Source organism: Pseudonaja textilis, chromosome Z, assembly GCF_049901715.1.
Source record: "Pseudonaja textilis isolate UNSWEBS1 chromosome Z, rPseTex1.2, whole genome shotgun sequence".
Classification (NCBI taxonomy): domain Eukaryota; kingdom Metazoa; phylum Chordata; class Lepidosauria; order Squamata; family Elapidae; genus Pseudonaja; species Pseudonaja textilis.
In genome coordinates, this window is record NC_142008.1 from 108,627,272 (window position 1) to 108,642,113 (window position 14,842).

General features: G+C 38.7%; 1 protein-coding gene across 1 annotated transcript; it reads right to left on the reverse strand.

Annotated features, from left to right (window-relative positions):
- Window positions 1–1,373: 1,373 nt before the first annotated feature.
- On the reverse strand, window positions 1,374–13,128 carry LOC113451432 (serine protease 27-like). Its single transcript, XM_087916104.1, has 7 exons — window positions 13,096–13,128; window positions 11,852–11,894; window positions 5,552–5,578; window positions 5,309–5,471; window positions 4,609–4,880; window positions 3,363–3,529; window positions 1,374–1,655 (listed from the first exon to the last, which is right to left on the reverse strand). Exons 1-7 carry the CDS (start codon window positions 13,126–13,128, stop codon window positions 1,374–1,376), a joined length of 987 nt encoding a protein of 328 aa, XP_087772230.1.
- Window positions 13,129–14,842: the final 1,714 nt, after the last annotated feature.

The following is a 14,842-nucleotide window of genomic DNA, read 5'->3' on the forward strand; positions in this document are numbered from 1 at the left end:
TGAGACTCCAGTATGCCTGCCATTCCTGAAAAATTGATAAAAATTTACATTGTTATAACTCTGAAAAAATGATAAGTACGGAGAAATATTAAAAAGGGATCCTGGAACTTCTTATCATCTTATGATTCTTTAAGGTTATGTAAATGAATAAGAAGAAGAGGAAAGGGAGCAGGAAGAAACAAGAATTAGATCAAATGATAAGGATAATTCCAAAAGAGAATACCATATAATGGGAGCTTTGTCATACAGATTTGTATTTAACATTTTTTTTGAGTTATAAGATAAAATAGTTGTCATGGCCCCATGGGACCCTAAGTCCATAGAAGAGGATGAGCTGGAGCTTGGGCTGACAGAGGTCGAGCAGGCAGTCCCAGGTTGCTTGAGCTTTGGACAGCTTGCCAGCAGAGAAGAATGGGGGCAGGATGACTGAGAAAGGGAGGAAGAGAGGGCAGGCAGTAGAGATGAGGAGTGACAGAGCTTAGGCTATGAGCAAGGATTGCCACCTCCTGATCCTTGAGCATGGGGAGTGGCGAGGAGGCGGGAATAATGCAGGCCAACCTGATCACTCAGGAGGAAAGTGCCCTGTCCCTCTTCACAAGACATACTTGAAGACTGAGACTTAAGGAGACACTCTGGGGAGGGATGCCTGTCAGGAACAAGCACTGAATTCATGGAGTTTTGTGTGCTGTTGCCAATGTCTGGAGTTCATTGGATTTCTTGCCTTCTTGCTGCCTTATTCCTTTGCTTCATGGACTCATTGTTTTATTCCTTTGCTTCATGGACTCATTACTTTTCTCTTTTGCTTTGTAAACTTATTGCCTTGTTCTCTTACCTCCTTGAACTTCTTCCCTTGAAGCCATTGTGCTAACAGCGTTTTGCTGGACTACCTGCAGCCAGAGGCAGCTGGAAGTGTGTGTGAGAGCATTTTGCTCTGGGATTTGCTGTAAATATGGGAGCATTTGGGGGAAAGTTGGAGCAATAAAGGGGAATTTGAACAATCAGCTGATTGTGTTGCCTCTGTGCTTTGCTCCAGGTGATCACAATAAGATACAAAATATGACAGTAAATAGGAAAGCAGTGAGGAAGAAGGGGGGAGAAAAGTGAAGAAGGGTTAGGAAAAAGAAGTGTTGACTTCCAACTCTCTCTGTTGCAGTAAAATAAGACATTAACATCAAACCACAACTTTTTGTTTTTTCATAATAATATAAACTAGCCATTTCTATAAGAATCTACCAATCTAATTGGTAAAACCCAAAATCAAAGTTTCATTCTTTTCCACTTCAAGGAGTCATACAGATTTGACAAAGATCAGTTTCAACAAAGTACAACAAGCAATCTAGACAAGTTGAGAGATACTGTACCAAGTTTTGTTACTATATAATAATAGATATAATACTGATAATTAATGAAAGAAGCATAGCTATGTTAGCAAAAGCAACTAAGGAACATTTATTGCTAGGGGTAGTTAGGTTTAGGGCATTAATAAAACTAGATTTTACTTCTGGAGCATGTCTCAAGATCCAACTGGTGTGGGCGCTAACCTGAATGTAAACACCGGGGCGTTTGGGGGCAGCACAGACATCTCCCCAGCTCACTACCCCAGCCAAAACCCAATCTCCATTCCATGGACAAAGCAATGGTCCACCCGAGTCTCCCTGTAAAATAAAGGAATAAAACATTATTTTCCAATAATATAACATGAATCTTCTACTGTCAGAAAAGGCTCTTACATATGACTGATAGGTGAATCTTACTTCAACCATAAGTACATGATAATATCATACTACCAAAAGGCTTTGAGCAAGACAGTTTGGGTGGGACAAAATGCTCTGTATTCCAAGAAAAGAAAATGATAAGAGGGTTCAGAAGGAATATCTCACTGATTTCCACTCATGGCTCACAGCATGGGGAAATTGCCTCTCTCCACCCAATGGTAAACTGACCTTGTTCAATCAGTATATTTGTAATGAAAGCAAATATTAAAAACCCAAATTTCAGTTGCCTCTTGAAAAAGCACCTTTGGGACAAACATGACCTGATTGCCTGAGAATCTCCATAGACAAATATCAAAAAGGGAGTAAATCTTGTTCAGGAAAATAGATGCATATAAACAAAATACCTCTTTACAATAATAATGAATAACAACTTCATTAACAGATGTCTTTGCAATAAATGGAAATAGCTCACATTAAAAGGTATATCAAATTACATGAGCACACAGAATGCTTATTTTGTTGTTCAACACATATTATTACTACATTGAAGAATGTTTAATGCTGTTCAAATATTTTATTTAATATCTTTAACCAGCCCCTTGAAAATTCGATATCTAAATTCAGGAAAAATCTAGAACTTATGAATAATTTAGTAATGTAGCAATTCCTCCTATATTTAGTAATTTAGTAATGAACATTCCTTAACTTTGGAAGTCATGATTAGACCAAATTCCTATCAATAAATTAGGCAGGAAGGAAAAACACATCTAATGAAGCTCCTTGACTGAGGAGACTCCATATGTACTAGAAGGGCAGAGATTCCCCATTCCTATGGTAGCAATTTTTCTGTCCCCATCTTCAGACCAATCATCACCTTGCAGCCTAAACTACATTAAACTATTGTTGCCTGATATATATGCAAAAGCTCAGGTTCAGGAAGTGGGACTGACAAAAAGAGAAAAGATATCTATTTCTTCAGATTCCATCAAAGGAGAAAGCAGAACGTCTATGTAAAAGAAACTATATTTAATTATATATATATAGTTCAGGGTTAAGATGATGGGCTTGTTGGCTGAAAAGCTAGCAGCTCAAGACCTGCAGCTCAAGTAGTGGCATGAGTTCCTGGCCTCACTCTAGCTCCTGTCAACCTAGCATTCAAATGCAAGTAGAAAAACAGGTAGCACTTTGATGGGAAGATAACAGTGCTCTATAACATCATGATGGCTACATGGCCAAGAAATGTCTTTGGACGGTGCTGGCTCAATGGTCTTGAAATAGAGATAAGCACTGTCCCCCAATAGTTGGCAATGACAAGCAGAGTAAAATCTACAGGGACTCATTTACCTTTCTCTTTACCTATACGTATAGTTGGGAGAAAAACTGCAATATGCTTAGAATGAATAAAAAAGAATGTTAGATTCTGTAATGATAAGGTTAATAGTCTACAAACTGAGAGACTGTGAATTCTAGCCCAACCCTAGGCACAAAACCAGTTGGGTAGTCTTGGTCAAGTCATTCTCTCTCATCCCTAGGAAGAAGGCAAGGGCAAGCCACTCCCACAAAATCTTGCCAAGAAAAGGGACTTTGCCAGGCAATCAACAGAAGTCAACAATGACTAAAAGGCACATGCACACAAATGATAATTACCTGGCAAGCATCCTTCTCTCCTTCCATGTAGCCTGCACATATCATATCATCTTTTATTACGGTCATCATCCCAGGCTCTTTAAAGTCGCTATAAAGAGCCTCACAGGTAGCCCTGTCAATAAGGGGAAGAAGCACTTCCTGCAAAAGCTCAGGTTCAGGAAGTGGGACTGACAAAAAGAGAAAAGATATCTATTTCTTCAGATTCCATCAAAGGAGAAAGCAGAACGTCTATGTAAAAGAAAGAATTTCAGCAAACTAAACAGCTTGTCAATGTATTTATTGCTGCTGAAATTTAAACAAATTTAAACAATTATTCATCAAATGTTATACCTGCTCTTCTTTAAACAATTAATTAAATTCTAAAACAAATTCTAAACAATGATTAAAGGTACATAAGTCTCTTTTCGCTTGCATTTGTCCAGGCAGTTATTAAAACCTTTAATAACTTAATTCTATTTTTACTCATTGTATACTTAAGAATACTAAAGAATACTAAATACTAAAAGTATTCTTTTATGTTAGCCTTCACAAATCCATTTCAAAGTGTTGCTCTATTCCAACAGAACTAATTAGTAGAAATTGGGGACAGGATAAGGTTCTAATTGTGTGTGTGTGAGAGAGAGAGAGAGAGTGTGTGTGTGCATTAAGGATTTTGTTCGTCCCTTGTTTCTGGGCTGTATTTAAGATACAAGTAATTGGTTTTTTTAAAAGGTCTACAATTTTTTTTAATAAAATATGTTCATACCAATGGCAATATAATTTGTTTAATGTCTATAGTGACTCACTTCACAACCATCATAAAAATGGTTGTAGAATCAAGGCTGGTTACGTGGTGCTTTGACTTACAACCATAATAAGTTACAACCAAACTTCTGATCCCAGGGTTGATTGTAAGTCAAGTCATTAGTATTTTTACTAATAATTTGGAACATACTTACCTATGAGTAGCTACAAACACCAAAAGAGATGGAACTTCATGTAGATATATATGATAGCTAAATAGATAAATTAGATTGCAATAGATAGATAGATAGATAGATAGATAGATAGATAGATAGATAGATAGATAGATAGATAGATAGATGATAGATAGATGATAGATAGATGATAGATAAGTAGGTAGGTAGGTAGAGGGAGAGAGGGGTAGAGGGAGAGAGGAGGAGAGGGATAAAATAGATAGATATGTGGAAGTTATATAGATAGATATATATTACACAAAATTTAGAAATATGTCTGATAGTCTCACCATTTGGTTTAATGTTCCCCCAGCCTGCAACCCAACAACCCAGTCTGGGAGGGAAGACAATGGAAGATCCTGGTAAACAGGCAGGCTGGATATGCTGGGTGAAATTCACAGGGCTTTCAAGTTCCATTAGTGCAATATCATTGCCGTTTATGAGCAAAGTGTAGTTGAAGTGCATGATAATTTGCTTCACATTTACTCGTACCGACTCTGGTCCAGGATTGGAGAGATTGTAGGATCCCAAAAGAATGGCAAATAGAGAGGGATCTGAGAGACTGTAGACAGAGAAATTTGCTAAGAAAACATAACAAGAATATGGGAATGAAAACAGATATATTGTTTAAAATTCTGCTAGGAAGAGGTTGAAATTAGGTAATTAAGAGAAAGTTGAAGAGGTATTTTAACTGTGGTTGGGAAACAGGAAAATAAATCTTGCGAGGATATTGGGCTTTATCCCCCAAAAAACTCAAAAAACATGATAGAATCTACTGGACAAGGTGTGACTGAAAACTCACTTCCTTAGAAATGGGAGAACATGAGCCATGAGTGGCCAACAATAACTAATAGCTTGAATGTATGGTTTCTCCATGAAAGAATGGTAGAAACTTATCAGCAGGATGCCAGATCTCTTGACAAAGGGAATGAAGTTTTATAAATTAGTTTCAGATATCTGAGAATCAACATTGTGATGTTTTGATCTCACCTGACAAAGCAATGGGCTGCTGTGAGAACCCAGCTTGAGGCAATGAGGGTTCCCCCACAGTGATGTGATTCTAAAATCTGTATGCTGGCTTGCCATGGCCATGAACCCACCTCAGCTTCTGTACCTCCTACTATTCGGGAAGGGGGGATAAATCGGCCACAAGCTGTGGGGAGAGCAAGATAGGCAGGTTAGTGTCTGGGTCCTGAATTCCTCCAGCTGAAATCCATGGAAAATTGTATTCACCTGGAGGTGGCTGGGCCTCTGTAATGCCTGTGAAGACAAGAAGAGAAACATCAAAAGAAATTGAATGGATCAAACAGCATAGCCAAAGATAAAACAAAAGAGCTCATATAAATAATCCAGAAATTATATACTACATTTTTTAAAATATTTTTTTTTGTTTTTATATTTTTTTCTTTTGGTGAACAATGTGGCTCCAGGTTTTTACGTTTCAATACAAACATGACCATAGTTAAATATTCACCTTTCCTATTCAATTTCATATCACATTATTACTTATTCTATTTTCCGTTGAATATTCTCAAATATTAAATTCATTGCACTTATTTTGTCCAATTCCAGTTCATATCTTATTTCATTTTTCTTAAAATATTCTCATATATTTTACAATATTATCTAAGATTCTTATCTCATTTCTATATTCATTACACATATTGTTTTTATCTGTCACATCTGCAATTTTATCACATACTGTTATTCCATCCACTATTCAATAAATTTCATCCTTATTCTAATATGTCAGTTTTGAAATTCAGCTGCCACATATTTTTTTAGAGAGTTAGAGGAGTTGAAAAGTTCAAGGTTATTCTGTGTGTCATATTAAGAATTTCCAAGTCTAACGTTTATTTTTTGAATGGGCTTGGCTGATGCCCCTGAGTTCTTTTCCCAGAAATGGACAAAGAGCAGCAATCAGCCAAAATTGGAGGTGTGCAGGAGGGAGTGTGTGGGGAGCATTAATTGAACCTGCCAGCCCTTGTTTGGAGGAGATGATGGATGCTTTCAGGATGGCAGTAGGAGAAAGAGATTTGGGAGCTATACCAAAGCGTTTCAATTCAAGAAGTTGTTATAACCCAGAGGTGACCCTTTCTCTAGCCCCAGGCATATGGCTATTCTGTCAGATTAGAGGGAAGAGAGACAATTTGGGGTCAGATTTCTCTCAAGAAGACAACCCCCAGATTATTCCTGGATGTCCATCAAGGGCAGATTTATATCAACAGTTCCAGAATTTAAAGATGACAGATTTGGTCTCACAGTCTGTTTGGATGGGTAGAGGCTTGAGACCACCCATATTCACTTACTGAAATATCATAAGGAACGAGGAAGCCAGAAAGAAGCATCAACTAACAGAGGTATGTTGCAGCCTCAAAGGCAATCTCCTCATTTCCCAGAATGAATTTTGCCCCCTGCAGAGAGTATCCCTCCAGGGTGGGGATTTTATCCAGGCCAGGGGTGGATTCAATGCCAATGGAAACCAGCACCAACACAGCCCTGGTCTGAAGGAGAGTTGCCCAGACAGCAGACAGCAGCAACAGCCCCTCCACCTAACCAGGGAACCAGGCCACACCCATCTTCCTCCTGGCAACCACAATTGCAGCCCCAACAAGAAGCGAGGCCACAGGGACCCCTATTCCAGAGAGGCACCACCCAGCCAGGATTCAGGGGGCCTACCCAGACTATGTATGCCACCCGCCTGTTCCTTCCATTCCAGTATAACCTGCAGGAGCCTGGCATGTGCCACCTCCGCAACTACAACCCAGGCCAGACAAAATATCTTTTGAGGCTGGGTTCGATGGCCACCACAAACATTTCAATTACTTCCTCACTTGAATCCGATCCCATATAGAACAATTTGGAGATCAATACGCCACAGATCGCGATTTGGTTACGGCCATAACAAATGGAATAAATGAAGGGGATGCTTCGGACTGGGTGGCCCAACTATTCAACAGACAAGCCCCCGAATTAAACAATGTAAATGGATTTATTCAATTATTAAGACTCAGATTTGAAAATCCAGACAGGGTAGCAGAGAATGAAGAGAAGTTAATGGAAATGAGGCAAGGCAAGCGACCCTTGTCAGAATTCATTTGGGACTTTAGAAGGGTCGCAAGCCACCTCATGGATTGGTCTGAAAGAATGACTTTACACTATTTAAAAAAAGCCATTGATCCAGAAGTAAAGAAGGCCTGTGAAATTAGGGGAATCCCAGAGATCTTACAGTCATGGTATAGCGCCTCCCTCAGCTTAGATTGCAGCATCAACCCACACAGGAAACCCCTTCCGGCAGCCCCAACTAAAAGAATTGTGGTGAGGAGACTGCCAACCGGACCAGCCGAACCTGTTCATACCCAACCCACCAGGGTGCTGAAATGTTACCGATGTGGCCAAGCTGGTCATAGGGCAGCAGACTGTCTAGCCCCTGATCCTGTGCCACAAGCTCCACAGTGAAAGCTTAATACAGGAAGACCTCCGGGCAGGGACGGGTTTGCCAAACACAGCTGGGAAAGCCTCCTCTGCGCAGATGGGAGCACGGAACACCAGACCAACACCACATCCCCCAAAACCCAACTTGTGAAGACAATCCAATGATGAGTGATCTCATCATACCTTTTACAGTCAAGGTCAAGTTAGTGGTACCAAACACGGGGGAGGCTGGGGAGTTAGAAGCTGTCATTGATACTGGGTGTTCCAGATATCTTATCAGACTCCCCATCATTGAACAATTGTGCATAAAGACTAGCCCGCTAAAATGCTCAATCAGATTTGAGCAAGTGGATGGAACCTTAATTGGGGGGGGGGACCCAGCCACTCAATTGCATTAATCAAGATGGAATTAGGGCCCCATTGTGAGCTCATACACTTCATAGTGGCCCCCAAGATGTCAGAATCAATAATACTGGGACTTGCTTGGTTAGACAAATGCGCCCCAACGATCAAATGGGATGATGAATTCAGAAAATCCTTATTGGACTGGGCACATTGTCCCCTCTTCCACCCACTACAAAGCCACCAGTCAGCTTGAACCCAGAGCCTGAGCCAGCATCCATGGCATCCCACCTTCCCCCAGATAAAAATACAAAGATTTGGCTAACGTATTCAGTGAAGAAGAGTGTAATGTTTTACCTCCCCATCAAACCATTGATTGTGCCATAGAATTAGAGCCCGGGCGAAATTACAAAAACCAAAAATGTATTCCATGATGCCTGCTGAAATGGCTGAATTAAGGAAATACATCGACAGTAATTTGGAACGAGGTTTTATTGAGCCTGCCAAATCAAGATAAGCTGCCCCCGTATTGTTCAAGGAGAAGATGGCAGATTGACATTGTGTGTTGACTTTAGAGGCATGAACGTAGTATGCATCAAAAACATGTACCCTCTCCCTCTTATGAAGGACTTATTGAACCACCTGTCGAAGGGCAAAGTATTCATCAAGCTAGATCTCAGGGAAGCTTACTACCAGGTCTGCATCAAAGAGGGAGATGAGTGGAAAACTGCTATTTTTTAAATAAATTTTTGTTTGGATTTTCACACATACAAAATACAAGTAAAACATCTTTTCTGAAAATAGCATGGTCCCGGGTTGAACTTCTTTATACAGACACAAGACTCAATTTCATGCTCATTTTTGTATTCTATTCCATATATTATACTATTTTACATTTTCTATATAGTTTTTCCCCTCTTTTAATTTTCTCAATTTTATTTTGATTATCTCATCTCAATTCAAATCATTATATTTAGACTTTTGTCTCTTCTGTTTCAATTTCATATTATCTTTTCTCATTGAACAAATTTTCTCCTGTAGTTACTAATTGGAGTATGACACCTTTATATCTTTTAATTACATTCATTCAACTCTTATTTAAACTTCAATATATACCTTAAGGTTATGACCTTCAATATAATACATAATACATAACTTCCAATCAAATTCTGCTTGGTACATTCTTATAATACACACTATTCTTTTTTAAAAAAAAGATTGTAAATATATGTAATTATAAACCCACATTCCATCCCAGTTCAGTTCAATCATTAATAATCATTAAAATCTTAACATCTTTAACACTCCTTTTCAATTAAATATCATACTTCCTTAAAAACACATATAATCTCCATAATTAATTTTTCCCTTATTTCTCTTCACATATGTTTTATAAATCATTAAATATACCTTTTATTACATTTATTTATTGACAAGCATTCCACTGAATTACGATAGCCATTTTATCAGACATTTTAATCATACATTGTTTCATATTTTCTAAAATTATTTCTGTTTCTAATATAACCATACTATCTTATGTACCTTTGAAGAATCCCTTTTTCCATTAAATTTTCACCCATTATCTCTAAATAGGCCCTGTTTCTCTATATTTTGTTTCTGTCCTTTATGATTTCTTTTCCTTTCTTTCTTCCCTCTCATCATCTCCCTCCCCTTTTACCCCTTGTCTCTCTACTTCTAATTCTCTCTTCTGCATTTCCCTCTTCTGTTGCTTTCTGATTTTATACTTATTTTTCACTCTATTTTTTTTTTTGGAGTTGTTTTTCCCAATCTTAAACTTTCCATTCTCTCTCCCCCTTTCCTTTTTTCCCCCATCTAAGATTACTTGTTCATTAAAGATGGCTTCTTCTTTGTTGCAATCTTCTTGTTCTGCAGGCATTTCTTGTTGTTTCTCATAATTTATTTATTTATTATTTATTTATTTGATTTGTCAATTGCTTACAAGATAATAGGTATAAGTATATACATAGTTATGAATACATGAAATGGGTACATATAAGAAAAATAAAAGAAACAATTGGACAGGGACGGTAGGCACGTTGGTGTGCTTATGTATGCCCCGTACAGACCTCTTAGGAAAGGGGTGAAGTCAATAGTAGACAGTCTAAGGTTAAAGTTTTTGGGGTTGGGGAAGAAACTACAGAGTCAGGTAGAGTATTCCAGACATTGACCACTCTGTTGCTGAAGTCATATTTCCTGCAATCAAGTTTGGTGCGGTTAATCTTGAGTTTGGATCTATTGTGTGCTCTTGTGTTGTTATGGTTGAAGCTGAAATATTCATTGACAGGTAGGACATTGCAATGTATGATTCCAAATCTCCATTTCTAAAAACTGAAATACGAAGCCAAAAGAACCTCTCCCTTCTTATGCATCTTCTTTGTACTTTTTAAGTTCCATTTTCAGTTCTTCTAAAAGTGGAGCCATTTTAAACAGTTTTAAACAACCACCCAATTGTTTTTAGTCATTCAAAACAATAACCAAGAATCCAGAAACCATCAAGTAATCCAGATAGTCCCGAGTTATATCTTCTTATTTCTTTTTTGACTTTCTCTTTCTGGGGTTTTTGTTGCGATATTTCAGTTAGAATGTATCTTTTGGAAGTCTTGTTGAGATTTTGCTGTAAATTCTATTTTAATTCCAGGCAGTCTCCTCCCTTCCAGATCCTGCCCTTTTATTCTTCCTCTCTCCTTTCCTGTTTTCAAAAGCTTTTAATTATCTAGAAATCTTTATTATCCCTTTGACTTTGTATTTTCAGCATTAAATACCTATTGATGTCAAAGTGGATTTTTTTCCAATTTCTTACTTAAGTCTCTTAGCTGTCAGTATAGGAAAAGGAGGAAAAAAAACACCAAATCCTTTCCCTTTTCTCTCTCCTTCGCAGCTTAAAATCTTCTTAGGGAACAATGTTATTGTTTTTTAATAATTTCAATTCCAGGGTACCTTATTTGTTGCTTTTGCTGTTTGACCCGGTCAACCAAAACTTTCTCCTCTTATCTTCCTCCTGCACATTCTTTTCTGGTCGAGTTCTTTGTGGTGGCCATTTCTGACCACCGCTGCAACCGCCTTCAGGAAAGGGAGTAATGGCCAGCTGGGGAGGAGAGTTGTGGGTCTCTTCAACCCTGCAGGCAGTCTCCCCCATCTTCACCACCTCTACAGGGTGGCTTAGCCCTGAAACCAGATGGCTCGGGCTTCTCCAGCAGCAAGCATGGATTGAAGCCTCACAGAGACAAGGTTTCAGTCTGTCGCTGAAGAAGCTCAAACCAGAAGTCAGAAAACTGCTTTTAACTGCCCTCTGGGTAGCTTCCAATTCAAAGTCATGCCTTTTGGACTTCAGGGGGCTCCTGCAGTGTTGATGCAGCTCATCAATGAGGTGCTACACCCGCGCCTTTACCAGGATGTCCTCGTGTACCTGAGTGACATCCTTATCTTCAGTGAAACCATGGAAGAACATGTTCAATTGGTCTGACAGGCTCTAGAAAAACTTCTAGCTGCCAAATTATATGTGAAACTCTCAAAAGGCAAATTCCACAAAGAGTCACTAGACTACCTAGGCTACCGAATATCCAACCATGGGAATGAAATGGACCCTGGAAAGGTGAAAGTGGTGCTGGATTGGAAACCCCCCAGAACCCGAAACAACTTCAAAGTTTCTTGGGGTTTGCCAACTTCTATGGAAAATCCATTCCATCCTTTGCTAAAGTTGCCCTCCCATTGACAGAGCTATTAAAAATGGACCCATCACCAACCAGACCAAAGCCAAGTCAACCCCTGGCGTGGACTATGGACTGTCAGAAAGCTTTTGAGACATTAAAACGTCCCATTGCAACGGAGCCCATCCTCAAGCACCCAGACATGACCAAGCCTTTTATTGTCCAAACAGATGCAAGAGATGTAGTGGTGGCAGCCATTTTGCTGCAAAAAGACTCTCAAGGCCAACTGATGCCTTGCACTTATGTGTCCAAAAAGCTGACAGACACAGAGCAAAGATGGGTTGTCTGGGAGAAAGAAGCATTTGCCGTACAATGGGATTTATTGACTTGAAGGCATTTTCTAGAAGGGGCACCAGAGGCCTTTGAGGTATGGACTGATCATAAGAACCTCGAGGCTCTAAAGACCCCTAGAGATTATCGCCCAAACACGTCCGCTGGGCCCAATATTTCAAACAATTCAATTTCAACATTAAATACATCCCCGGAGGGAAAAACGTACTGATGGATGTTCTGTCCAGAAAACCTCAGTTTGACAGCCACAGAGAGGAAATAGTACAAACTTTAATTTCAGATGCTCAATTGGCCAGCCAAGTAACCACTGGAACCCAAGCTAACTGCAACCCCAAATGCCTGGAAGATAAGCTGACTGCAGAATTGAAAATGGCTCTATTCACTGATCCTTGGTTCCTGGACCATCAAACCAAGTTGACAATGAATGATGGACTACCTTGGAAAGGGACTAAGCTTTATGTACCCACAACCCTAAGTCTACTGGTACTAAAGCATAGCCATGATACACGGCTGGGAGGCCACTTCGGATTCCTAAAAACCCTACATTTACTAAGAAGACAGTTCTGGTGGCCAGAAATAAAACCTGATATTGAGGACTATGTAAAAAGTTGTTCAATTTGTGCCAATGAAACACAGAACTGGAAAGCCCCCTGGCCTCTTGCAACAAGTTGCTGAACCAACCCAACCTTGGGAAGGAATCACAATGGACTTTATTGTTGAATTACCTAAGAGTGAAGGGAATAAGGTCGTCTGGACTATAATTGACTTATTCTCTAAATAGGCCTATTTTATAGCTTGCAAAGGGCTTCCATTTGCAAAAGAACTTGCAAAGCTGTTCATGAAACATATCTATAAACTACATGTTGTACCCCACAGAGTAATATCAGAAAGAGGGGTACAATTTACCACAAAATTTTGGAGGGAATTTCTGAAATCCATTGGCTCCTCTCAAGGGTTATCCTCAGCTTTCCATCCTACTTGCAATGGAGCAGCAGAGAGGGCTAACACCATGATTGAAGCTATTAGCATTATTAGCATTAGATGCTATGTAAATTATCAACAAGAAACTTGGGCTGAGTTATTACCTTTTGCAGAGGTTGCTTACAATAATGCAGTACATAGCAGCACGTGATTGACTCCATTCCAAATCAACACTGGAATGGATTTTGTCCCGATGCCAGAGTTACCTAGACAACCTCCCTCATCCATGTCCCTGACAGAATGGATGAACTCATTAAAAAAAGGGTGGGAAGATACAAAAAAGGTTTTGAATGAAGCTGCAAAAAGTTATAAAAAACAGGCAGATAAACATAGATCCCTTCAACCGCCTTTTAAAGTAGGGGACAAAGTATAGTTGTCAACCAAGTATCTTAGGTTGAAACTGCCCAGTAAGAAGCTGGGTCCAAAATTCTTGGGTCTGTTCCCAATTTCAAAGATAATCAATCCGGTCACTGTCCAATTACGTCTTCCTAGACTATTGGAGAAAATTCATCCAGTGTTCCATTGTAGTTTACTAAAACCAACTACTACATCAATGATAAGACCACTACCACTCACTCCCCCTAAACTGCTGACAGTACATGGGGAAACACATTATGAGATTCAAAAAATTCTCAATTCTAGATTATACCATGGCCGATTGCAATATTTGGTCCTATGGAAAGAATACCCCCTTTCAGATGCTAGTTGGGTAAAGAGTTGGAATGTTCATGCTGATGAAATGGTCAACCAATTCCATGAGGATTTTCCCCACAAACCAAAAGGTCCTCATGGGGAAGGGAGAGGGGGTTAAGGACAATGTATTAACCCCTATATGTGTGGTTTTTTTCTTTTCTTTTAAGAGGAAGAGTTTTCAAGGGGGGAAGCCTGTCAGCTTTGAAATTCAGCTGCCACATATTTTTTTAGAGAGTTAGAGGAGTTGAAAAGTTCAAGGTTATTCTGTGTATTGTATTAAGAATTTCCTATTGCAGTTAATTGGTTCTCACGATTTATGAAGTGTAGAAGTGGGAGGAGAGAAGGTGGATTCTGTGTAACGCACAAAAAAGTTTTCACTTGGGAAATTGCTTTTGAACATGCCAGATCTGTTCCTAATAAATCAGTTGGAGAGATAACATCTTGGAGTGATTGATAACATCTTGGAGTACTTTCTGGATGCTTGACATAATTGAAAAAGTTGTCCCCTTTAGTTGTCAATTCAAGCTTGCCACTTATTTACCTTATACATTCCTTCAATTTATTCCCTTTAATTCATTATAAAAATTTACCATAGTGTAATCATTTTTAATTACCACATTCTACATTACTAACAATATTCTCCTAACTACTATACATCACATATGCATATATATTTTAAGTCAGATTCCACATGGTATTCTTTTTCTCAATCACCTTATAAATCATGTATATATTCCAAAGATATTAATCTATTCAATTAATTGTAAAAACTGATATTAATCTTTCCATTACAATTCTCATAATTCATTTTAACTTTATTCATTGCTTTATTAAATATCAATTAATATTCTTATAATAAATTCCCATTTCTATTTCAATAAAATCTATATCCTGTTTAACAATAATCTTAAAGAAAAAAAATCAGTTCCACTCATCTATTTTCAAGTCCATATTCTTATATAACACAACAAATTACCTTGCAGATCTCCCTCCCTATTCTTCTACCCATTTTCTCTCATCCTCCTGACTATATAATTTCTTTTCATTCTTG

What these genes read in the sequence shown, in the direction of transcription:
- LOC113451432 (XM_087916104.1), bottom strand. Translation starts at nt 13,128, where the DNA reads ATGGTGTTAGCCCTCTCTGCTGCTCCATTGCAA. An exon ending in GCAGCCCATTGCTTTGTCAG is followed by an intron (nt 4,881 to 5,308) that starts GTGAGATCAAAA and finishes CTCTGTCTACAG; the next exon opens with TCTCTCAGATCCCTCTCTAT. An exon ending in GGGGAACATTAAACCAAATG is followed by an intron (nt 3,530 to 4,608) that starts GTGAGACTATCA and finishes TCTTTTTGTCAG; the next exon opens with TCCCACTTCCTGAACCTGAG.